Source organism: Myxocyprinus asiaticus, chromosome 28 (assembly GCF_019703515.2).
Source record: "Myxocyprinus asiaticus isolate MX2 ecotype Aquarium Trade chromosome 28, UBuf_Myxa_2, whole genome shotgun sequence".
Taxonomy (NCBI): Eukaryota; Metazoa; Chordata; class Actinopteri; order Cypriniformes; family Catostomidae; genus Myxocyprinus; species Myxocyprinus asiaticus.
The window spans coordinates 36,780,680-36,807,759 of NC_059371.1; the positions used below are offsets into that span (position 1 = coordinate 36,780,680).

At 38.7% G+C, this 27,080-nt stretch overlaps 2 protein-coding genes across 2 annotated transcripts; both read right to left on the reverse strand.

Annotated features, from left to right (window-relative positions):
- Positions 1 to 10,402: 10,402 nt before the first annotated feature.
- Positions 10,403 to 17,770, reverse strand: LOC127418780 (uncharacterized). Its single transcript, XM_051659598.1, has 6 exons — positions 17,220 to 17,770; positions 15,494 to 15,726; positions 13,056 to 13,445; positions 12,745 to 12,812; positions 11,710 to 12,577; positions 10,403 to 11,377 (listed from the first exon to the last, which is right to left on the reverse strand). Exons 2-6 carry the CDS (start codon positions 15,635 to 15,637, stop codon positions 11,174 to 11,176), a joined length of 1,674 nt encoding a protein of 557 aa, XP_051515558.1. The 5' UTR covers positions 15,638 to 15,726; positions 17,220 to 17,770; the 3' UTR covers positions 10,403 to 11,173.
- On the reverse strand, positions 17,510 to 25,894 carry LOC127418756 (protein SOGA3-like). Its single transcript, XM_051659538.1, has 7 exons — positions 25,241 to 25,894; positions 24,195 to 24,419; positions 23,794 to 23,952; positions 23,600 to 23,665; positions 21,225 to 22,451; positions 18,486 to 19,096; positions 17,510 to 17,644 (listed from the first exon to the last, which is right to left on the reverse strand). Exons 1-6 carry the CDS (start codon positions 25,892 to 25,894, stop codon positions 18,986 to 18,988), a joined length of 2,442 nt encoding a protein of 813 aa, XP_051515498.1. The 3' UTR covers positions 17,510 to 17,644; positions 18,486 to 18,985.
- Positions 25,895 to 27,080: the final 1,186 nt, after the last annotated feature.

Below are 27,080 nucleotides of genomic sequence, written 5' to 3' on the forward strand. Positions count from 1 at the left end.
TCTATTTTATAATTTAGGATATTTAATTTGTAAAATGAGAGAATTTGTTAAGGGTATGAATCTTTTTGTATAGCACAGCATGACATAAACATATTTTATTGCTATTTGTATTATGTAATTTCTCTCACATTGTTCTCTGATTAGATTAAATTTCATGTAAGACATTTTAAAATCTTATTTTAAAAATAATTCGTAATAATTTTCCACAACTAAAACTTGCACATTTTCCATCCTCCTCCAAAATTCATTGCATCCAAATGAAGTGCGAGACATGATCTGATTCACCATGGCAACAGCCGATAGTCTAAATCAGAGGCTGTAATTCCAATAATCCAGTTGTCAACACATACAACCAGCAGGAGTGTCTTTCAGGTTGGTATTCTACACATAACCGAGCTATATCTGTCGTGATGACAGTTTTCTGGATATACTGTAACTGCATCATCAGCAGCCTCTTTTAAACTGTCTGAGGTGAAGTGCGAAATGAAAGTGTCTAAAACATCTGTCAATGGTGAGAGAGAGGGTGTTTTTAACTGCCAGAAGTGTTTCTAAACGTTCAAGGCCGAGCTGTGGTTTTTATGTATGTGAAATGGCGTTGCCCTTGTTTACCTGCTAAAACTGAAATCACATGCTTTGTATGGCCAACATAGTCTCGTGTTAACTTGAAATTGCTCGAATATTTGGCGAAATTGCAACATATCGTACAACTTGGCTTGTACGAAAAGGTACAACTTGTATTCCCATAGAGACCATCCAATCAACAAACAGAATTTTAAATCAAAACAGCTGATGGTTGGGGTTTGGGTTAGGGGGTACAGTTAATAAAATACGCATTCCTGTTGACTGTATTACATCATTTACAACTTAAAATGCAACTCATTTTTGGTGCCACTCTGTGGACATTTCACCCGGAAACAGCTCACACCTGTCCATACGTTATGCAACACTTCCAGCTTCGGCCACTGGGGGCAGTGATTTGAATTTTGGTAAGCAGAACCATTTCAACAGCAAAACTTTCGACCTTCTATTACTGAATTTAAAGTGTGATCAGTCTGTAATGGTACGAAAAGGTACAACGTTTATTCCCATAGAGACCATCCAATCATCAAACTGAATTTTAAGTCAGAATAATACAGATATCAAATTTTAGCAAGCCTTCCATCCAACACTTTATTTTAAGAAAGGAAACATCAGTGAACAAATTTTGTTACTCATTCCGTATTTATTTACATAAACCAAATAACTGATGTACCATTATATAAATAACATGTAATACGCTTCCCTCTGCGTTCCAAACCCAATGTTTTTTTCTGTTAAAATCATGGTTAAGTTTAGGTTTGGGTGAAGTGTTAAATTTAAATCTTTTAAATTTAAAGAATCACTATAAGCACTTTTAACAAAAATATATGTTTCACATTTCTGCTTTTAAAACCTCTGCCTTGCTTTGCTTCATAGACTTCCATTGTAAGTTCTTGCCAGCAAATGTGAATTTTCTTTGTTTTATCAAACTGAAGGACAAGTCAAAATCATTGTCTGTAGTTAGCAACAGCATGCCCTTGATTCATTTATTGTCAGAACAGTTTTAAGTCTCAATTTGACTTCAAATTAAAGTATTGAAAAATGCATTATGACCTGAACCACCTTAACTGACTCAAGTGTGGATTTGAAAATGGTCTGTCATTAAGATCTCATTGTTTAGTTTGGCCTAGTATAGTTACAATAAGCATGGAGCATACACATCACTGTACTGTCCTCACCTTGACACAAATAGTCATGGGGATAATGGTCTGTGAGGAGTAGATTAATTTCCTAAAGTCCGAAATTGTGCCAAGTTATGCGCAGTTGGCCCAGCTAATTGTCTTTCTCTCTCATTAGTCACTCAAATGTCCTGAAAACATCATGTGGCAAACTAAATGATCATCTATCCACAGCTGTCAGTCAAACACAAACTATTTCTATAGGTACCAGGACAGCAGTCTAATGTACTTTTTTCTTGATATAGTAGAACATGCATGTTGTATTAGAACAGTGTTTCCCAATCTTTTGTGTTATGTACCTCCACAGGCTCAAGAACCTCTTCAATTAAACCAAACCAGAAAAGTGTTCCTTTTAACCCATAATATACTGGATATCAATTAGCATATTAATTAATAATGTGAAGTGATAAGTGTGTATGATTCCTTTTTAAACTATACACAGTCAGTACTGATTGTTTTACTTTATGTTTAAATGTAAATAAAACTTAGATGGGACGTTTAACAAAAGTAGTCATTTGCAATCTTTGTGTTGTGGAATTTAAATACCATAGAAGTGCAACATACCACCCTCAAGCAAAACACTCTCATTTCTATTACGCTTCTAGCAGGTAACAAAGACTTACAGATTTTACAAAGCAAAATCTTTCTGCATTACACATAACCCAGGTAAGGAATCACTACATTACTTTATGTTGTCCAGGGTCTGTGTTTCCACTGTTTTAAGTCTCCGGATGAGTGTCTCCTTTCAAAAGAATGCTTTTTGACCTTTCTGTATTCCAATATTATCCCTCAGGACCTGGTGTTACACTCACAAATACTCATCCCTGTCAACACCTTCCCCTAACTAACTGTGTGGAGGTCACAGAGGTTGTGTGGTGTCTCAATAATCTCAATTTGTTTTGCTACGGAGCAGAAGGTGCTACACGTAACTTCCCCACAAATCTTACTCTTATTGTTTTATATATCAACTGGAAGAATGGTAAACATGATCACATAGGAAATCGACATGTAGCTTCCATAAGTTTATGTACACTGAAATCAACCCCATTCAGCCGAATTGCTGACAAGCACCATCTCACATCAGACATTTTTGCATCAATTCAAGCATGAATACATTTCCCTCTAGCGCTACTTGTAATGTGTTGCTCGAGCAATCTACGAGACAGGTTCTACTCCCGTCGGTACCAGGAAGTAATCACGTTCACATGAACAATGGTAAGCGTGATTCGGAAGTTGCATTTTTGCTCAAAAACGACACTTTTATAATGACGGTTAGGTTCAGGGTTGGGGTTTGGGTTAGAGGGTACAGTTAATAAAATTATGCATTCCTGTTGACTGTACAACATCATTTACAATTAAAAATACAACTCGCTTTTGGCGCCACTCTGTGGACATTTCACCCGGAAACAGGAGCTCACATGTAGCCATACGTTATACAACACTTCCAGCTTCGGACCAATTTCAGCAACAAAACTTTCGACCCTTTGTTGCTGAATTTACCGTGTGATCAGTCTGTAATGGTACCTTGTTCTGGTGGAATAATTTGATTTATCCTACCTACGCTTTTTTCGTTTAGTTTCAATAAAATGCTTGTTTTGTACTGTGTAAGAAAGTTTTGAGTTCTTAAAGTTAGTGTGGTTTTATAGTACATTAAACTTTATTTCAAAAGATCAAGAAATTACATTTTTTAAGATACAACCCCTTTAAAGTCAATATGAAACAGTGTTTGCAACCTTTAAGGATGTGCCCGAAGCCGAATACCTTATTCGGAAAGGCACAAATAATGACTTTAAAATGAAAAACGGATTCATCCGAATAATATACAAAATATTCGTATGACTGATTATCAAAGAGGCACAAAGATAAAGCGGCATTTTAAATAAACATATACAAAATTACAAAGAATTTATGAATCTGTGCAGCCAATATTTCTAAAGTGTAATCCTTATGAATGAAAATGCACATGTTGTGATTTCAGATCGGATGGGCGCAGTCTTGACTCCGTTTGCGGTCTCTGCTAATTCTATGCGTCTTATCAAGTTTAACATTAAGATACAACATCATATACACTTGAACTGTTTATGTAAATGTATCACACAATTCACACGCAATTCTCACGTATTCATTTATAGCCTAAACATGAGCGCGATGTTAATTTCCTGTCCTGAAGTGATGATTTCACGCTGGAGCCGTCTATCCGTCTTTTAAAGTTGACTACATTTATGTCCACATCAGTGATTAAGAAAATTATCTGGTTAAGACTTTATTCTGAAAAAAAAAAGTTAAAATGCTCCTTAAAGGTCTAAATGCTACATAGAGTATTCATCTACTAGGAATATTCCTCTTCATGTAAAACAAAGAAACATTCTCTGTATTTTTTTTTTGTATTTTTTTTTTATAGATTTACAGGACTTTCACCTGTTTGTAAGCTATATTGATTTTATTTTCATTTCTTTTAATGTTTGAATTTGTATTTATTATTCACTGCTAAATGTGTGCTTGACATTTTCGCATTTTGCTTGACACCTCCTGCCTTCAGAATAATGTTATACATGCACAGACAAACGTAAATTCTGTTTCATGCAGATATTAATATCAGAAATACCAGGAGAAGCCAGTTATCAACATATACCTCAGTTAATGTAGCCTACAAATTCAGCTTCATATGGTAAGAAAAAAAAGAAGAAAGTTGTATTTTTTTTATAATTATTGTATAATAATAATAATAATAAGTATTATTATTATTATTATTATTATTATTATTATTATTATTATTATTATAAGGCTATTATTATTAAAAGACATTTTATTAATCGAAACTATAAATGTAAGAGTAACATTTAAAAATGGGCATTTCATTTAGTTTTGAAGCACTTCCAGTTTAAACCCCGCCCACACCTGGTTCTATTTGAATGCAGATACAGATCATTTTGTCATATGAACAGATACAGATACAAATACAGGTTATGGCTTTACTGCACACCCCTAGCATCCTTTGTACTTCTGTAACGTATTAAGTTAAAGTGTTTAAGTGGATGTTCAACAAGAAAAGAATGTATCACGGGACCTGATTTATCCATCAGGAATTTATTAAATCATGAAAAGTGGTCTCTTTTCTTTAACACACACACTATCTCTCTTTTACTCTCTGTTGTGTCTTTCTATTTTATTAGGTGTCTATTTCAGTCCTGAGGAGTGATGCGTGCCATGTGTGTGTGTGTGTGTGTGTGTGTGTGTGAGAGAGAGAGAGAGAGATGGAGCATATGTGTGCTACTGTAAATCTCAGGTCGGAGGGGGACAGGGAAGCAACGTGAGGTACACACGTGTCTGCAATCACCTGCCCATACCACGATCATGCTATGCCCAGCATGTACGAGCCATTAATTTTATTCTGTCATTTAGCCCACACCCATAAAGCTCTTGACATGTTATTATCAGCTATAGTGGCAATTAATGACTCTCTGGAGTCTTGTGCCTCTAATTAGCATTTGCTATCTACTGTCACTATGCATGTGTTCTTAGATGTTCAGCTGGGATTTACAACCACGAGAACAGATCTCGGATCCGTTTCTCCAATTATTCTAGAGCAGGATTCCTATTTTTAGATTTAGCATGTGGGATAATGATCAAAGGATTTATGCAAGCTAAATTTGACTCTTGAGTTTAGTACACTTGATTGTTTTTCTGGCTGGTTGTGTATATACGGTGTACCCAACAGTGTTTGAGTGGCATCTGCACACTAGAGCTTTTCTCAGAACTAACTTCACTGTTCTAAGCCATTGTTGCAGTTACTTATACACAAGTATTGTCTATGTGGTTTTTAGTGGATGTGTAAAATCAGTTCCCCCTCAAGTTTGCACAGGTGTCCTTGCAGAGTAACCACGGGTGTAGTTCACCACAATAACTATGGACATGTTCCACTAACGTTTGACAACCAAAAGTCTAGATATTTAGTTTTTTTAATAATAGTAGAGTATATCTGTTGTTTCATCGTTTAAAATCAAACTTCTTTTTGTGAAATATTTTGCTTAATTTTTTTTCTTTATGCTGTCTTTGAGAAAAAAAAAAAAAGATGAGATGAGATGACTGATCTCATTGCAAGTTCATTCATACATTTTAAGTGCCACTTCAGTATCCAAAAACAATTAGGTGTCACTATAGAATTTTCTAAAGGACAAATCTTCTAAACTACACTAAACTAATTGTAATATAATAATAATAATGGTTCTCTCCCAGATATTATTCCCTTAGTGATGCAGATATTTGTATTCCACACACAAGAGGTTTTCCTCCAAGTGGAGCTGATTAAAGTTTCCTGATGGAATAACTGCAGTAAAAGTGTCAGGTCTGTAATTTGAGACATGAATGTGAAAAACGATTGAGGGTTTTTTGGTGCCGCACTGTGCGCACACATTTTGCTGTCACTAATTTAGGAGCTTTCGTTATGTAAGAGAAGTCTTTCGTGGAAACATATAATATTTAGTTGGAATATATTTTTGATGATGTGGGCAGATCAAAATACCATTTCAGTGTAACATATATTATTTAACTTTTTTTTTTTTTTTTTTTGTACTGAAATAATGTTTCCGGTTTAGTACTGTTACTGATTAGTACCATTTAGAAAAATGGGTCAGAACACAAATCATAACGAAACACGTGTTGCATTCTCAGACATTAGCATATCCTGTCTTCTACATAAGTTTTCTCTTTCGGTGTGACCACTGTCATGCAGAGCAACAATCTTAAGAGAATCTTGCTAAGCAAGTTCATTAAATTTAGTTAAACTTTCAATAAGGGCTGGGTGATATGGCCAAAAATATTATCACGCTATTTTTTTCTTCATATCGTTCGATATCGATATTTATCACAATACAATTTCATACCATTTAATGGGTGAGAAAATCCAATCTTCATGAGTGTTAGACCTCAGGAATAAATGTACACATAATGTGCTTGTTTACAAGTAAACCCCATAGGGTAAGCTACCTTTAAAGTATACGTGGTTTAGGATTTAATCATAAGGTGTGTGGACTCTTTTCGAATAAATTTTGCCAATCTCAACATCTTCAGCAGACATTTGACTCCATTGAAAGGCGTTCTTCAGATGTTCCACACTCCAGCTCAGTAGGTGGCGGTAATGCACCATAAGATGGATTGCCAACCGTTTAAATAAACATCACAAGAAGAAGAAACACTTTCTTGCCTGTGACAGTGATATGGATCATAAAAAAAGAATGTTTAATCAAATAGTACATAAATAAACAGCAATGGTGTTGATGTCAGTGTTGCTGTTGTGTTCAGTCGAAAGCTGTTTATTCATTGCATTGTCAGTGCTATCTTGTTTGGTACACAACATCATATTAGCTGGATCGCTAGCTAGTGGCTACCGAGCCTCATTGCCGGTTTCCAGTAGGCCAAGGTAGCCCAGCCCTACTTTCATGTTCATAGCTAGCTACCTGAATAATATCACATCCAGTGTAATAGCACAGACATTTAAAGTTAACTCTATCACCCCCTTCTGTACTGAGGTTTCTTACCGCCACAGTAACACAAGAATGAACAGTAAGTATATCCCACAGGACTGCACCCTTGCAATGCAATAAACAATTATTCGCATTTGTGTACTTATTTAGAGATTTCTGACTGTAATGATTACTTAATGAAGAACTGAAGCCACTGAATGACACAGTGTACGGTTAATTTTTACACAGTCATTTATTTCACAAAGAGCATAATTCCCAGTAGGCTGAGATTATGCAATGCCATTTTCTGAACTTAGTAAATGGTTTACAAACATCTTTGAGCTGCATGACACATGGATGAATCATGTTGGCCCTCAAGCAAAGTCTTTCAGGTGATTACAACAACCGCTTTTACATGAGTAATTGGCCAACACGTAACAAGAATGCAGTCCCTTTTGTGTTACTATTACAAACCTCAGTACTCAAAGGGGCAATGGAGTAACCTTTACATTTTTGAGCCTTTAAGCTGGATTTAAATTGTCAGTAAGAGATGTGTCTTATAAAGTATGTAAAATTAGCTACAAATGTTTGTCATTACTCGTTACTTTCGAAATTACATTTGATAATGCTAGTGCAGTAGAAATTGCGGCATTCACCTGTAACAAAATATTTTTTTAATGTAATACCAAAAGCAGCAGGGGACACATGTCAAGACATCTGAAGGGCTAGTGATTGCCTTTCTTCTATGACATCACAATGTGTTTCTGGGCGACTCTTACACATTCAGTTCCCCACTCACTCCTACATGAGCGGGTGGCACTGGTTGGGCTAATCTAAGATCAGCGTTAACATTGAGAGCTTTATATAGCCATGTTTTGGGGATTCTCCTCTGCAGGATTAGACACCGGTAATTCACCAGTTTCACTGAGAGACGTCTTTGTGACATCATGGAGACTACCCAGCTGTTGTTTAACCCTTTAACTTGACTGTTTCTTTTAAGTGGTGCTTGCTGAGGCAAACATAACTTCAGTTACTTGTACTTAAATTAAATCCCTAGCCTTAAGTGTTAAAATTTGGTGTGTGACTTGACCATCAACGTTACTGCTATAGACACGAATGTAACCTCAAATCATGTGGCTTGTTAGAGAAAGGTGTGCTATTTCTTGTGTAAGCAATCAGGCTTTTGATTTTTTCCTGGTGGATGATAAAATGGGTGAAACAATCACATAGACATACGTCATAGGATGGAACCAAGCCATAACTTGGGACAAGAATATCATAGAGACTTGGGGGTTGTATCCTTTTAGCAACTACCTAGCAACCGCATAGCAATGTGCTAGTTCCGAGTCTGAATTTCCAACTTCGACAAGTGCAATGGAACACCACATTAAGTCTGGATTCCAACTTGGAAACCTGTTTGGAAATCTAAATCTCCATTTTCACCGAGATGCAGGTGCACAATGTTACACAAACATGTCAGCAACCAGGGAGATTTATACAGTTAATGTTCACTTTTATTCAAATAAAATGCATCAATGAGTCTAAGTTGTGTGTGTGTGAAAAAAGTACATTACAGTCTCTTTTGATAATCATACAGTACACCTGTAGAACAAATTATTGCAATACATAGTTTATCTTGCAATGTTTATCCTCCATAAGTTGGTTGAAAGGAAATGTTTCTGTACACCTGCTAAGCTATCGGGAGTGTTTTGTGTCCTTTATACACCATTTTTCCAAGCATTGGGCAATGGAATGCATTCATTTTTAGAGTTTGGAAATACCAAGAAGGAATATCCCACATCTGAGTTTAAATGAAACGCAGCATAAATGTGGCACTGCCCTAGCAATGTGGCAGTGAGTTTTGCACAGGTAAGCATCACTCAGACAAACCTCAGGTTTTCAAGGAACCTAGGGATCAAGCTGAGGTGTTGTGGTTAAGGCTCAGGGCTGAGAACCAGAAGGATGCTGGTCTAATCCCTGCAAGAGGCAAGCCATCATTGTGCCCTCAAGCAGTGCACCTAACCCCAGGTTACTCCTGTAATACCTGAAAGTTATGGAAATTCCACTGGCCCTCACCATATACGAATAAATAAAGATAGTGATATGGAAAGAAAGAAAGAAAGTAACTTTTTATATAATTCATTGCACACTGTCGAGAGAGATGGCCTTCATTAAGATACTACTTTGTGTGTATAGACAAGTGTCAATCTGAGGTAGCCTTTATTTCTCATTTATGGATTCAGAGTGAGGCATAGGGGAACATGACACGCCCCCCTTGCCTCTGCATTTATGTCCTCCACAGTTACGTCTGATATTTCTGGCACCAAAACAACGTCACACTTCCTATTTCAGGAACAGGTGCAACATTTCAGCTGTGGGTCGAATGACTCAGAGAGCTGGACTGAGAAGAAATGGATGCTGGGTAAGAGTGGGTTACATTAGGACTCTTTGGTTGAGGAATAGAATGCTTCCTGGTTGCTTTTAGCAACATGGTGTGAGGGCAATGTTAATGTTGTTAATACTGCTTAACAAGGAGCTAATTAAAGAGAGGCCTCTTTACTATGTTGGCATGAAACTTTATATATGGTAGTTGATCTTTTACAGTTGTACAGAAGGGGGAATAAAGGAAGGGTTGCAAAGGTTTTAGCCCCTTGTCAGGTACACTGAGAAAAAGTAAACTCTTGGCATTATCTGAAGAAAATGTGTGGCCCATGCAAAACTTGCTACCACAATGCTAGAGTGTAAAGGTTTTCAGAGTGTTTGTTAGCATCTTGCTATGTGGTTGCTAGGGTGTTCTGAGTGGGCCCAAAACTATAGCTTTTATATCTATAGCTTGGGTCCAACCTTCATCGAAAGGACAACATTTTTTTCCACCAATTTAATTGTTTGCAGGCCTGCAGACTGTATGTCCAATTGCTTAAAAATGTAATAGCGCAACTCTCCTCAACAACAATTTGAGGTATCATGCTGTAAATACAGGTGTACAAGTTACGTGCTGAATTTTTGGATGAAAGAAGAATGAACAATACTATTCGTGATGTTTGACTTTGCAAGTGCCACTGAAAACATAAACATTGAAGCATACAGAGTTCCAGTGTTTCACTGACTGGTCAAAGCACTAGTGTTTATTATCCAGAAGAAAAAGCATCATGTTATTTGTAAGGGTCATATCACAACATTAAATAAACATCCCAAAAGCATTTCTTTATTACAATACAGTCAAAACCAGTCATTTTCACAGATTATCTTCTTTGTTCATTTGGCGATTTTACAAGGCCAAAAATGCAGACCTGTTCCCGCAGAAAAGGTGCCATGCACTGCATAGTTACAACCCACGCCAGGCACCGTCAAATAAGGCTTGTAAAACATTATGAGCCCATAATGTCTTCAACATGTCAATATTATGAAGCACTAATGCGGTACTGAAATGGACTTTATGGTGATTTGACATCAAAATATTTGCACACACCTTTACAGATTATGCATAATACATTAGGTTGCCATGTATGTTTAAAAACATGTTATGTATGTTGCATACATGCTTGCATGGTTAAAAACAATGCCCTACATGGCATTGTAAGAACTGCATTGTATGGAAAGCACTCAGAAAAATGATTAAAAAACTGAATAAAACAATACAAAAGTTAATGAGAATGACAAAAAAGAGAGGAGACTGAAAGGCAATGATGGGTATGTAGGCACAAAACTTCACCAGGTCACAGACTGTTCACTGGAGTTACTTTCCAGAACACTTCAAAAAGCACAGACTTATGAGAAAAAGGTATCCTTTTGAAGTTACGGACTGCATTAAGGTACATTGACGGGATGATGGCCGTTACATTCAAAAGAAAGCAGTTCATGATCTGTAAAAGGTTAAAGTTGAAAGGTCTGTCCATTGGGTACAAGATTCAAGATGTCCATTTAAAGTTTCCATTCAAGGTTGTTTTATCCTGGTCACATGATGACCGTTTCCGTGTGTAGGGAATAGGAATTTAAAAACTGTTTGGCTTTCAGACTGGGGCTAGGTGGGCAGGACGTAGGGGGTATTTTGCTAGGGAGTGTATGCTTTGCCCACCTGGATGGACGCCGTTGATTGGCTGGCCGGGAGGGACGTGAAAAATTGCTTTTGATGGGGGCAGTAGACGATTCACGGATGACCTAAAGGGAAAAGTTTTAATGTAAGTATCTGTATGTGTAAATGAACAATACTTGGGTAAATATACTAGTTTTTATATATAAATAATATGTAGATATTTGAAATATCTGACAATGTGGGCATATTATGTCTTTATTTGACAGTACAGAGGAAGGAAAAAGGATGGCAGTGGAAAGGAGAGAAGGACGATTGGATCTGGCCAGACTCAAATTTGGATCCCTGTGGGAGCACATTATGTCATACTTGTAAAGTAGCGCCATGGCTCCAACAAGTGTAAAAACTGCATTATAGCCATTATATGTGTGTGCAGAACACATTTATATACCCTCCTCACCTGCTTGGTGTCCAGTTGTTGCATGAATGTGTCTCTCTGACTTCTACAATTCTCTATCTCCATCATTTCCAGAAGTTGGTCCAGGTTGTCATTTGGCCATCTAAAATCGACACAGAGCCCAGTGTGTTCCTTGCCATAGTGTTGAGACCCTGCTCCCACAATCGGCTCCACCAACTGGTAGTCAGAGAATAGGTCCTCACCCTGGAAGCCTGCTTTGTGGGATTTAGGTCCAGGGTCCTTCTTGTGGTACCCTGCTTTAAGGTAAGACTGCGAAGGGCTTAGGTTGAAGGCCAAGCCATACTGCTCAGGAGCAGAGTCAACCATCTCACTGTGTTTGTCTCCGTTCTGGAGCAAATGTTGAGGGGGAAAAGCTGCCAAAGGATCCTGGCCTGGCTCCAGTTCCACCATCGGTTCGTCACAGTCTGCAATGCATTTCTGGATGGGCACTTGTGTGGACGCCCACCTGGCATCGAACTTGCTCTGGCAGACGATAGTGCTGGCGTGCCTTGGCAGTTCAGTGGAGATCAAAGTGGTCACGAGACCATCTTCAATCAGGGTTTTCCCCTCGTTCTCCTGCAACATAGCGCCAAACTTACGCAACACTGATGGACTGCCACACTTCCTGTCGATCAAGAGGCACTTCCTGTCAGGTTGTTGTGATGACTCATGGTATGTGGAACGAGGGGGTACAGGTGAAGCATTTCTCTGTTTAATTAGCTGTTTGGAAGCTGAATTTTTAGGGGGAAGGTTGTTTGATAAAATCTGGTCTTTCCAGCTAACATGACGAGCCTGAGACTCATCCAGACTTGATTTCTTTTTCTTGTTCTCAACATCCTCCAACTCTTCCACAACTATGCCTGAGGCAGTCCTGAGGTAGAGAAGGAAACTGGTTCAACACTATGCATTAGTCATTAACCATTAACCATAAGGCATTGGTTTTCCTATTTCCAAAAGGCACTCACAATTCCTATTTTGTACACAATGACAATGTGAGATAAGAGTAAGTCTAATAAGCCAAGATAGGAAAGGCTTTACCTGTTTGTCCCAGGGCTTGTCTTCATACTGTCCTGATAACTGTGTGAAACTGGATATACCTTGGGGTTCTGAGTCCCAAAAAAGGAGGGAGAAAGAAAGAATAATGTGAATAAATTCTGATCAGAAGTGATCCTTGGTTTAGCTGATCGGCCAGCAGGTCTCCTAGCCTAATGAGCCAACAAGTGCCCAATCCCCCATAAAAACCAGACTGGGAGACCAGCAAACCCTCTTAGACTAGTTTAAGCTGTTTTTTATTTTTTCAGCAAGGCTGGATGAAGGAAAGATTGAACTATAGTGAAAGAGATACTCACTGTATTTGGAGCTCCAAGATTCCTTTGGCTATTTCCCAAATGTGGCCCCTGTTGGAGGTATCCGTTGAGGATATCTAGTGTGGCATCCTGGTCATCAATATTATGACAACTGTTTGGATTTTGGCTGCATTTGCTTAGTGGATTAAGCATGTAATTGTTGGAGCCATTACAGTTATTGCTGGGATGATGAAACCCAAAGCTTCTAATAACTGAAGGATCACCTCCAACTCCATTGCATTGATGAACTGGGAGGTTGTTAATGGGGCAACCAGAGGGATAACCATTGGCAAGGTTAACAGGAAGCAAGGTAATGTCCAGGCTTTTGTTGTTGGTGATATTGTTTGTGTTGGTCTCATTGGCCTCTCTTCGTGCTTTGACTTCATTATACAACTGAAATACAATCACAATTCATAAAGAGATATAACATTGAGATGCAAAGGAAATGGTATTGCTCTTTCATAGCTCAGGAGTCAGAAGTCAACTTTGTCTTGAATGTTTCTGAACAAATGAGACAAACGTTGGCATACAGTAAGAGTATAAAGCTATAAAATGAATGTGGATATCATCACTAATTATTAGATAATTTGGTCCTTGAGAAATGTTCGAGTTCATATTGAACTCTGGCTTTTGATTGCAGACTTTGGTATCTTGGCAATATGAGGTCTGTTTGAGACATTTTTGGGACCTCTTCAAAATGGAAAAAATGGTATTCTTGAATAACTAAAAGATAAACAGAACCAAAACAAATACACAAGCCAATGAATGCCACTGTTATAACGTACAGCATGGACTAGTTATGCAACCTTAGCATAAATAAACTGCATGAGGTTTCTCCATTAGAAAGGGGTCAGTAAGGTGGACAGGGTGTGCTTGTTCTATTCAAATGGTTAATTAGTAAACCAGTAACAATGTGTGTGTGTGTTTGGTCTGTTTCAGCATGAATGCATAATTTGTCATCGACTTGCATTGTCTGTGTGTTGGCATGAGAGACAGAGAGTGCGTGTGAATGTTTGTCACCCCCTCTCCCCTTGGATTTAACATTCTTGATAACATCTCTCAAAGTCATGTGTTCAGAAGAAATTCAGCCAACTTAGGCAACAGGCAGTCAAGATCCTTTCAACCAATCACAGCCCTCGAAAAGAGTGGCCACAAACAACACCAACATATGTTACACCATGGACATTGGTGCACGCAGATTTGCAATTCTGTCACACGTTCTGGGATGTTTAATAGGCAATAAGCATATTTTTTTCATGTAGACAATATTTATAATTTTTATTGATAAATTAAATAGGATCATAGGATTAATGGGATAGACTGGCTTTGTGTTTTATTGATATATAGTGATATATATTTTATACATACACATATCAGCCACAACATTAAAACCACCTGCCTAATATTGTGTAGCTCCCCCACTTGCTGCCAAAACAGTGCCAACCCGCATCTAAGAATAGCATTCTGAGATGCTATTCTTCTCACCACAATTGTACAGAGCGGTTATCTGAGTTACCATAGATTTAGTCAGTTCAAACCAGTCTGGCCATTCTCTGTTGACCTCTCTTATCAACAAGGCATTTCCCTCCACAGAACTGCCGCTCACTGGATGTTTTTTGTTTTTGGCACTATTCGGGGTAAATTCTAGAGACTGCTGTGTGTGAAAATCCCAGGAGATCAGCAGTTACATAAATACTCAAACCAGCCCATTTGGCACCAACAATCATCCATGTGATTATCTAATCAGCCAATCATTTGGCAGCAGTGCAGTGCATAAAATCATGCAGATATGGGTCAGGAGCTTCAGTTAATGTTCACAAAAATTTGATCTCAGTGATTTGGACCTTGGCATGATTGTTGGTGTCAGATGGACTGGTTTGAGTATTTCTGTAACTGCTGAACTCCTGGGATTTTCACGCACAACAGTCTCTAGAATTTACTCCGAATGGTGCCAAAAACAAAAAAAACATTAATTGAGCGGCAGTCCTGTGGACAGAAATGCCTTGTTGATGAGAGAGGTCAACAAAAAATGGCCAGACTGGTTGGAACTGACAAAGTCTACAGTAACTCAGATAACCACTCTGTACAATTATGGTGAGAAAAATAGAATCTCAGAATGCTATTCTGATATGCAGGATATGCCTGTTTTAATGTTGTGGCTGACTGGTATATATTTACTGTATATTTGCATTTTTCTTATTTAATAAATGTTGTAATATATATATATATATATATATATATATATATATATATATATATATATATATATATATATATATATTATCAGCATAGCAATTTCATTTTAAAGTTGATTTACAAAAAAAAAAAAAAAAAAAATAAATCCCACAATTTTAATGTGGTCTCAGACTTTTGGACTCCACAGTATATTTGGACTCATTCTGTCAATATGATTGGTGACATTGCAGTTATATTTCTCTCACCTCCTCAATCTTTCTCTGCATTTCCTGAAGCTGATCTTCCCATTCTTGCATCTCTGAGTCAAAACTGTCCAGCAGGTCAACTCTCTCTCCACCCCACCCACAACCTCCAGGATCCGGCCCACAGTGCAATTCCAGTGCGGCCATTCCTTTATGTGCTCACAAACTTCTATTGCGATTCCTGTTCCAACGGAAAGGTCACAGGATTGACCACACAGGCGAATCCACCAATACCTCTATGAAGACAAAAGAGACATTCATTATTCATTGCATTCTTAGTAAATGATGGGTAAATAATGACCATTTTCATGTTTGGGTGAACTATCCCTTTAAGTAGCCATAATAGTTCAATAAGCTACACAGAAACTTATCAATTCTAAATAGAATGAATTAAGTGACCATGGGGACAAAAGTACTGTTTCTACCCTGGTTTGCTTTGCAGTGCTACAGTATGACGTTTTGTTATGGATCTTGACTTCCTCTGAAAGTCTTCCTGAGTTTATCATTACCAAATTTCCTAACATCCTTTGAAGTATTTCACTGGTGTATGGCAGGAAACAAAAATCCGAGCTATAGTACTTGCTTTGGCCACCTGCATTAGAGCCTAGACCCAATTCTACATGCATTACCCATCCTTCAAACCTGTTGAAATTGTCAGCAAGTTCTTCAGACACCAACAAGACTATGTTTGTAAAAAGTCCTTTGGAAGATTCTCTTAAGCGAATTGCAATAGAGAATATGGATAGTCCTCCCTGGAACAACCTGAGGTGTCTTGATTAAGGACAGAATGGTGAACCTACAACCGTTAAGTCACCAGCCTTGATCTTTAACCACTAGGCTATACCGCCCACTGACACGTCTTTTGCATTAGGGATGAGGTCAGAGTTCCCAGCAAGGACAGAACCTTTTACCCGCTTGGATGAACTCAGAATAGTCGCATCCTTTCCGCGGTAACGTCACTGAATTTTTCTGTAACGCAACTGATTTATGACAGGAATTAAGGATGGAATTTTCGGCCATCATGGAACATGACACCCGGTTGAACTCTCACGAAATTGCCAGAATGTACCATTGTATGACGTAAGAATAGAGGGATATTTATAAACTATAAATAGTTCGATGATAGTGTATCAATTTACATTACGATGTGGATGTAACGTACTACATAAAAATTAAGCACAGCAGTCATAATACTAAGTATATTTACAGACAGCTCTACAAAATTTTTACATACAACATATATGTTGTGCATTGCTCTTTTGAAGTATTAAACAGTTACTTTTAAGTAATCAAAGTATTACTGTTTAAAGTATTCAAGTAAATAAATATTGAAAATTGTATCATTACACAATTTTATAATGTTACTCAATACACTGTAAAATGAACACAGAAGTGTAAAGTTTGACCAAAGAGGATGTTACAACCACAATCTTGATGTTATCTAATCTATCCAACGTCGTCGGTCCAAGTTCATCTATTCAGTAGAAGAGTTAACAAGTTTCATAAGAGTCTGTTGACCAATTTTTGATGCCAATATCCATAAAGTACTTGCATCTCTCCTCTGTATGAAATCAACACAGACTTTTTTTAGACAATTCTCTTCAGCACAACAAACCAAACCATTGCAGTTCAAATGTCTCCCCGTTCCTTTCAAGAACGAATCTCTTGTACTGATTTAAAAGACAAAGTTTGTGGTCTGTTTTTATCTACAAGCTTTCTTAACTCTTACCGTTTAAATCTTATTAATGTTTTCTCCAGTAAATCCCTCTTATGAACTGAAACTTCAGTTCGAACGCTCCAGAATATGAGTATGTTTCTCAAGCACGGCTTTGTTGCTTAAATCAGGATTGCTCTTGTTTCAGTACCACCTCCGCTTTGACAGCACCTCCGCTTTAGCAGCACATTACACCCCAAGGACCTCCTGAGACTCGCTCCCACTGTTGTGACGTAAAGTCCTGCGTATTGGATCTTTTCCTCTGTCCGGCCCTACAGTCCTGTCCTGTCTCAGGGTAAACAACTCTTAATCCTGAGGGGCCCCTGTGCTTTATAGTATTCACCCATGCTACGTCAGACCCAGCGGGTGTCCGGTGTCATAATGTCAGATTTATTCCAGCATTCGTGGTCTCCGTGCAAGAGATTGTTGTCATCCACATTCTAGGTTAAAATTACAAAGACAGAGGGACAGTGTTAACATGGTGTTTACATTGCTATTTTAAAATGCGCACTTCTTCTACCCCACCTCCGTGAAGCTGTTGCTAGTCTGCTTTTAGGACTTGGCAGATTGCGGTCTTGTGATTCCATTCCAGTTGTTTCGCCTTCTACTAATGCCAATGGGCAACAGGCTATTTGTGACCCTCAAAACACACTGTCAATTTTATTTTTAAGATGCCACCGGACAGAATTAGAGGATACTAAGTGTGCTGTCCGCGGTTCTTAAGGGGCGCCTCAAGCTTGTTTCAGCATGTATTTATTTGACACATGTGATTGTTGCTCAGTAAATAGGCGGGCATTAGTTCTGTCCTACTATTGGCCGCAGATTCAAACAGTTTCTGGGCACATTAGCATATGCAAAGAAAAGACAACAATGTTGCAAAAGCATCTGAGAAGACAGATCTAGTTATTTGTTTTATAAAAAGAGATAGTTTGCCCAAAACTGAAAATTCACTCACCCTCATGTCATTCCAAATGCACATGTATTTTTCTTTTTCTTTTGTGGAACACAAAAGTAAATGTTTGGCAGAATGTTCAGTCTCTAGTCTGATCAGACTTAGTCACCATTCACTTTCGTTGTATGGAAAAAGATGCAATAAAAGTGAATGGTGCCTGAGGCTAAAATCTCCTTTTGTGTTTCACAGAAGAAAGTCAAATGCTAGAACAAAATGAGGGTAAATGATAACAGAATTTTCATTTTTGATTGAACTATCCCTTTAACATATTATATTTATGTCCTCCCTGACAAAACATTTGTATGCCATGAGGTGGAATTCTCACTCACCTTGGGATGTTATTGTGAAGCAAAGGTTTGCAGTTGATTGGGTAATGTAGTAATGTGCCTCTTGGTGCATATTTTGTTCCAAGTCTTTGGTGGCAAACACACAGCAAAAATCTATGTGCATGATAGCAGCAGTCCTTAATGAAGAAATGTCTTCTGGGTAAAGTATTTTCCAGTGGCACCAGGCAGGTAATGTAAAGTACTGATGTCTTTTGAGAAATGCACATAATATTTCCTGGTGTTGTCTAATTGTAGTCGTTATTCGCAAGCAAAAACTCTAGATCTTATTGATGTAACGTCCAATGGCAGCCATATATGTGATTAGGGTGATACAGTCCTTAGGTTTTTGGTAATTTAAGTTTTGCAGACTTATGTGCTTAAACGTGCAGCATGTGCTTGGAAAGTGACCATCCTGTGATTCTGCAACCATGGCGACATACAGAACATTGACAAACAAACAAAAACAAAGGGCGAGACTATGCAAATGACTAAATGGATGGTGATCACAGGACAAAAAAGAGGGTAAAAAGAAATACAAGTTTAAAAATGGTGGCATACGAGAGAGTGGAGAACAACACTAGAATGAGAATGAATAAAATTATAGGCTGAAACATCTGGGTGATAAACCGACAGGATTAACAAACATGCATTAAAAACAGGGGAACGTGGGAGACAGGATCAGAGAGAAAGAGAGAAAGGTTAAGATATTATGGCCATCAACATTTTTCATTTTGCATAGTTTACATATTCTTAGCAAACCAAACGGTTATGTTTGTCATTTTAATGTTAAAAGCACTCAGGAGATGCATGAAAGATATACAATCCCAATTCTGAAAAATGTTGGATAGTATGAAAAATTCTTAAAAAAAAAAAAAAGAAATCAAAGGAGAGATTTGTAAATTCTATTCACTCTGTGCTATATTGAAAGCACTACAACAATACATAATTTTTTGTTTTACCTGAATTTATTTTCTTATTATTTTATTTTATTTTGCAAAATATACTCTAATTTCAAATCAGATGATTGCAACACGCTCCAAAAAAGTTGGGACAGTCGAGTGTTTACCACTGTGTAACATCCCCATTTCTTCTAATAACACTTACTGTATAAAGCTTTTGGGCACTGAAGACACAAGTTGAAGTTTAGCAAGCAGAATCCCCCCTCCCCGCAATTCATCCATTATGCAGGTCTTCAGCTGCTCAATTGTACATGGCATTTGTTGCCATATTGTGCTCTTCATTTGTCAGTCAACACCACTTGCCGCTGCATCCACAGATGCAAGTTAAGGCTTTACTATTTAAAGCAGAAGCCATACATCAACACTGTCTAGAAGTGCTGCCAACTTCTCTGGGCTCGGTCTCACCTGATATGGTAAGTAGAACAGTTGAATCGTCTTTTGTGGTCTGACGATTTCACATTTTAAATTTTTTTTTTTTTTTTTTTTAAACAGCCACGTTTTAAAAACGTATTCTATGGGCCAAAGAGGTAAAGGACCATCCAAGCTGTTATCAGTGTCAGGTCCAAAAGCAAGTGTCTGTCATGGTATGGGGGTGTGTCAGTGCCCATGGCATTAATAACTTGCACATCTGTGAGGGAACCATTAATGCAGAAAGATCTATATACATTTTGGAGCAACATATGCTGCCATCTAGAAGGCATCTTTTCCAGGGACAACGTCAAACCACTTACTGCCTGGATTATGAGTGCATGGCTGCGTAAGCAGAGAGTGCGGGTGCTAGACTGGCCTGCCTGCAGTTCTGACCTGGCACATTATGAAGTGCAAAATAGGGCAAAGGAGGCCCAGTACAATTGCTGCAGACCTGCATTATGGATGAATGAAGTAAAATTCCACTTGCAAAACTTAAGTCTTCATTTTCCAAATGCTTAATACGTTTTATTAGAAGAAACAGTGATGTTACAGAGTGGTAAACACTCGACTGTGCTGACATTTTTGGAGCAATCATCTGATTTGAAATGAGTGTATAAATAAATAAATTCACAAGGTAAAATGTAAAATAATGTGTTGTTGAAAGTGCTTTCAATATAGCACAGGATGAACATATTTTTTTGTTTTTATTAGCATTTTCCATATTGCACCAACTTTTTCAGAATTGGGGTTGTAGTGTCCCTGTGTTCTTAAAGGAACAGTTCACCCAAAAAAATACAATTCTCTCATCATTTACTCACCCTTATGTAATATCCAACTCGTGTGACTTTCTTTCTTCTGCAGAACACAAACGAATATTTTTTTGAAGGATATATGATGTGTTTGTACATACAATGCAAGTTGATGGGGTCCAAAACTTTCAAGCTTTAAAAAGGACAGAAAGGCAGCATAAAAGTAATCCATTCGACTCGAGTGGTTTAATCTATGTCTTATGAAACCATACGATCAAAATGTCACAAATTAATAACAAATAAATTCTCTGTTTGTTCCCCACAAAAATCTATCCTATGACTTTAGAAGACTTTTAATATAGCACAAGAGTCAAAGGGACTACTTTTATGGTTCTTTTTTGTCCTTTGTGGATCTTGAAAGACAGTGGCCACTGTCTACTTTCGTTGTATTGAAAAGAGCGGCTACTTTTGTGTTCCACGAGTAAAGAAAATGATACAGGTTTGAAACGGCATGAGGTTGAGAAAATTACATTTTCATTTTTGGGTGAACTTTCTTTTTCTACATCATAAAATCAAACATACTATTTGTTTCACATTGACACACAGACTCTTGCCAGACTCACAGACAACGGTTCTTCTGAATCTCTTTCCTCAGATCTTGGAAGTCTGTCTATAAACCCCTGTAGCTCCTTCCTAAAGGCCTTCATCTGAGCGTTAATGCGATAGAGTAGCTCATGCTCCCTTATCCGGCCACCATTCTCATCATCTTCCATATGACTGAAAAGATCCCCATTAGCTACAAACACCCGTGCCTCCGCTATAATGGTACTAGTGTCAGCTATGAGCCCGTCAATGGTTCGTCCCAATCGCTCTCCTTCGGCACGGATGTCAATCATCTGTTGCCTGTCCCGTATAGAGCGCGAAAGGAGGCGTGAGGAGTCAGGTGAATTCAGAGAGCGAGTTGGCGTAAGGCAACGAGCATTGCGGACTTCCTCTGAGTCACTTTCTCCACCGACAGGACCCTCACGTTTACGATGAGGAGGAAGGCGAGAGGAAGATGAGTCGTCGTCGCTTCCTCTACGCCCTCCGATTCCAGGACCACTGTCACTCTCTGCGTCACTGTCGCGTGGTGTAATGGCGAGGTGTGATGCTAGGTCGTACCGCTGCATGTTGGAAAGCAACACACGGTTCTCGTATTGAAGCTGCATCACCTTCCCGCTCAGTTCGTTGATCTGTTTTCTAGCTGCTTTGAGCTCTTCTTGCAATGCCTCGGCTTTGGAGCCATCTCCTTCTCCTTTGATGCCGCTTGATGCATTGCCACCTGAAGTATGCCTTGTGCCCTCTTTAAAACGCAGTTTGTTCAACTCGCATGTCACTCTCTTATTCTGCTCCTCTACATCCGCCAGGTTCCTTCTCAGAAGTTCTGCCTCATCCTCCACCAACTGTAGTTGCTGCCTAAGTTCCGACAACTCTGACCCCTGCTCACGCCCCATTCCTCCTTCAGCTCCAGATAGGCCCCCATTGGAAGGCTCGTCCCCTCGAAGGTCATCCAGCTCAGCCCTAAGGCCGCGGTTCTCCACCTCCAGCTCGACAATTTTACGCCCCAGGATATTGGCCTCCTCCTCCACCAATCGCAAGCGGAGTTTCAGCTCTGATTCTCGGGTTGTGGGAGGGCCACCAGCTTCACCTTTTGGATGGGAACTGTCCAGATCTCCATAGAAGGAGCGATACTTCTGTAATTCTTGTTCAAAACAGTCCTTTTCCTTGTCAACCTTGGCCATTTTCTTCCTCATTAAAGTAGCTTCCTCTTTAATAAAGGCCAGCTGGCATTTCAAGTCCTCATTGTCCTCCTGAGGAGAGAAGAGTTGCGTCACATTTTAAGGTTTAATAGGACCAATACTTCAAAGTTCTACACCAAACACAAAGTTATCAAAACATCTCAAATGTGTGCAACTGAAAAAAAATTATCATGAGGACCAATGGATATAGGGGAGACCAGGGCTAGTTGTCACGCAGGGAAGTTGTCAAAAGGGTTATATCTCAATAACGACAAGATTCAAAGTCAAAAGTTTAATTGCGTACAGGGCCGTTTCTTACGATTTTAGCGTGAAATCACAATTATCGGAAGAATGGTGGCTGACGCAGCAGTGTATTAGTGCAGCGACCACGTCATTGGCACTACAGGAGCGAGCAGGGGAGGGGGGAGTGGGGGGGGCACTTTTGATTTGGCGCCCCCTCATGCTGGTGGTGCCCAAGGCATCCGCCTAGTTCGCCTTTGCCTAGAAATGGCCCTGATTGCACAAATGTGTATTTTCACTAGCAGAGGTTTTGTAAGTTGGTTTCAAACACCTGTTTCTACAACCTATTAAACTAGAAAAAAAAATTTGGAATTATACACTCCAATGTAAATTTACACTATCATCATGATTTTGTAATAGCTGAACAAGTGAACATAATCAAACAACATTGGCATACATTCAGGCAAGGGTCAACTATATTATGTACATTACAAAATGCTGACTTGAATTCTTATGCAATCAATTATTGTGGGTTTTAAATATTTGTTATTAATTTAGATTGTTTGGTAGAAATGTGTTTTGCCTTTGATATGAAAGAGTCTTTATCTGTTGATCAGTGTCAAAAAAGTCAAATTAAGTTCAATATGATTCAATATGATTGAATAATTTTTATAGGCACTGTAGTGTGACAACATGCCCTGCTATTGGGGCAAAAGGTTAACGTGTTCAATGACGTGTATATTTTTTTCCTGGCCAAAAACGGTGAAAATGTTCAAAGGCCAAGTGTAGTCAAGAATTGAAGGTATGTGGCTATGCAGAAATTGGCTTACAAAAATAAACAGAAAATGTGTGACAGCTGGTTTCCCCTATAGGCTAATTCAAATACAGACACATACTGTCATTTTTCATTGTTTTTCTTTATCTGTTTGTCTTCTAGGGCATATTGTTTGTTTCTGAGAAGGACAATGTTTTGAACTCACCTCTGTTGGAGTCTGAGTCTTCCTCTCAGGCTTTTGTGCATCCTTGCTTCCTCTTCGTTTTTGAGACTAAACACAAAGAATTTACATGAATGCTTGAAATCAAGTGTGCCTGAAAATTATTGTGTAGTGCTGTAGTGTCTTTGTGAGTGTACTTGCAAATATAAATCGTTAGGTGTCTGTGTTTGTGGGCCTACCTCTTTGGCTTTGTCCAACTCATTTTGCAGAGCCTGTTTGGTGACTTCCACCGCAATAAGTTTTTGTCTCAGTTGCTCGTTCTCTTCTTCTGTCTTTGTTCGTTTCTCCTCTACGTTCTCCAGCTCATGGTGAAGTCTCACAGACACATCCTTGGCAACCTTTCAGAAAAAAATGTGATGGTGTGGCTTTGTTAAAAGATCTGATGTGTTGATTCATAACCTATCATGGTTGTGCCATTGAGCAAAACGCTGTAACCTTGGGTCTCTGCAGAGATGGGCGCTAATTTTTCATAAAGCACTATGCAAATAGGTATTTGAGGGTGAGTAAATAATCCCAGACTTTCACACTTTTTTCCCTCATGTCATGTATTTGAAGATAAGATAAGAACATCTGTACTTGCCTTCAAATCTTGCTCTAAGCTCCTCAGGAGCTCCTCGTCGATTTCTCCTGTTTGTGCGTAGCGTAGGCGTTTGCGTTCGGCCTTACGGAGTCTGTACTGAAGGATGCGGCAGTTCTTGTTTGCACGCTCCAGCTCACGGCGCATGTCTTGTAACTGACAGGTGTCCTCCTCGTAAAAGGTGTCACGCATCTCTTCCATCTCCGTTCGCATCTCTTCAATTTCATTCTATGACAGCCATAGTGTGCTCATTAACAAAATCCTAATTTTAGAGGAAAAACCTTCTGCTTATTGTCAGACTTTCTTTTCTGTAATTACTGCAGAACTATGCAAAATAAGTGTCTATATTTACATATTTAATTTTTTAGAAATCATGCATGCACACTTCACATTATTTCCAGCAATCCATCAGATCACACGACACATGACAAATGAGTCCATGACAACTTAGCGTGAATGTAATTTCAGGTCTATCTATCTCTCTATCTATCTATCTATCTATCTATCTATCTATCAATCTATCAATCTTTTATTTCTATCATTCTCTCTATCTATCTATCTATCTATCTATCACTCTTTTATTTCTATCTATCTATCTATCTATCACTCTTTTATTTCTATCTATCTATCTATCACTCTTTTATTTATATCTATCTCTCTATCTATCTATCTATCATCTCTCTATCTATCACTCTTTTATTTATATCTATCTCTCTATCTATCTATATATCTATCATCTCTCTTTCTTATCTATCTATCTATCATCTCTCTATCTATCACTCTTTTATTTATATCTATCTATCTATATATCTATCATCTCTTTCTTATCTATCTATCATCTATCTATCTATCACTCTTTTATTTCTATCTATCTATCTATCTATCTATCTATCACTCTTTAATTTCTATCTATCTGTCTATCACTCTTTTATTTCTACCTATCATCTCTCTCTCTCTATCTCTTTCTTTTCTATCTATCTATCTATCTATCTATATATCTATCTGTTACATGACTAGGCCAGACATTTTCTCAAGCATCGCCAACAAACCTTAAGATCTTCGTTTTCCTCCTCCAATCTGTCGATCTCGTCCTGCAGGTCTTCATTCTGCTGTGTCGTGGGCTCGGCGGCAGGGCTTGTGGCCTCTGCGGCGGCCGGTGCCGGTTGCGTGTCGCCTGATGTTTTGCGCTGCATCCTGCCGCTTTTCTTCAAGCGCTTGTTTATGTGATACTGGATGATCTCCGACTGCAGACAGCCCCCGCCCCAGAAGGCCGGCCCGCAGCCAAAGTACTCTCCTCCTGCAGCGGCCTCTCTCCCCCTCACACCACCGTCGGGCTGCTCCGCAGACGAGTCTCTCTTGATGCACGGTAACCGCAGCAAGCGACGCGTGTCCGGTGCTGGTGGGCGATCAGTCCGCTCCTCTGTTTCCCAAGCCGCATCCGTTTCAGTTTCAGCACCACGAACAGCTGCAGCGCCTCTCACTCTCACCACACGTGCCTCTGGATCCACCTGCTCTCCTTCAGGCCCTTTACCGGCTTTACCTCCGAGCTTTGGCGCAGTGGATGATGTGGCGCGGCAGCCGCTGGGTTTGGAGGCCGATCTAGAGGGGGTTTGTGCGGTTGATGGAGAGCGCGGTCGTCTCCTCCCTTCGCTTCTGTCCGCGGATGGTGGAAATTCCGCAGCGCCACTTGCGGTGGAGCTCATTATGTCATATAACGAACCTCCAACAACACTTTAATGGCTTATTCCATTTATAAAAGCGAATATATATATATATAATGAAATTAGGAGCAATAATAGAATTATATTTAATTGAATATAGGCCTACAAACCAGTCGTATGATAGCCTATATTACAGTCAGTAAATCATATTAACCAACATGCAATAAAAACAAAGTATAAAGAAGTATATGAGAAGTATAAAGAACGTGTTGTCAGTATTCTCCGTGACTCTTAAAACGTTTTGGTCGTCGTTTAAAGGAGGATCTACTGTAGGCTACGTGTGCTAATATGAACGAGTGAGACAGAAATATCCTACTGTATAACTTCTGTAGCCTATACACATTACAGGAACGTTTATGACATCCAGCATAGTAAAAGTTTTTTTTTTTTTTTTTGTAATCTGTGCCAGAAATACTTTACTGGACGCTGGTACTCTTACAATGTAAGTTTAAAGCATGTGCAAATAACGATAGCCTTATTTTTTGGAATGGTTACATCTTTGGTGCAAGCATAATTTGAGTTATTCTACAAGAACATTATATCGCGATACTTTCTTACCTGCATAAGAACTGAGCTCTTTTATTTGCTGCAGTCGAGGGTACCAGTATAAGCACACGATGAAGAGGCGTTGAATATCCATGAGGTGACGAAACCAACATTCAAAGGAAGTGTGAGAATCTATTTACTAATCGTGTCTGTCCATTTAATTTGGTAAATTTCATTTAGGCTACGTAAAAGGAAAATTGTCTGATCTAAACCAGAATGTCTAAAGTATACTCTCAAATATAAACAAAACAGAATGGAGATCTACTGTTTTATATGCTAAACAGCTGAATGTTATTTATTTAATTATTCTGTTCATTTTATTAGACAGACAGACAGAGATAGATAGATAGATAGATGGATGGATGGATGATCGAAAAGAAAGACAGAGAGAGAGACAGACAGACAGACAGATGATAGAAAAGAAAGAGTGATAGAGAGAGAGATAGATGGATAGATAGATGGATGGATGGATGATCGAAAAGAAAGAGAGAGAGAGAGAGACAGACAGATGATAGAAATGAAAGAGTGACAAAGAGAGATAGATAGAAAGAAAAGAAAGAGATAGATAGATAGATAGAAAAGAGAGAGAGACAGATAGATAGATAGATAGATAGATAGATAG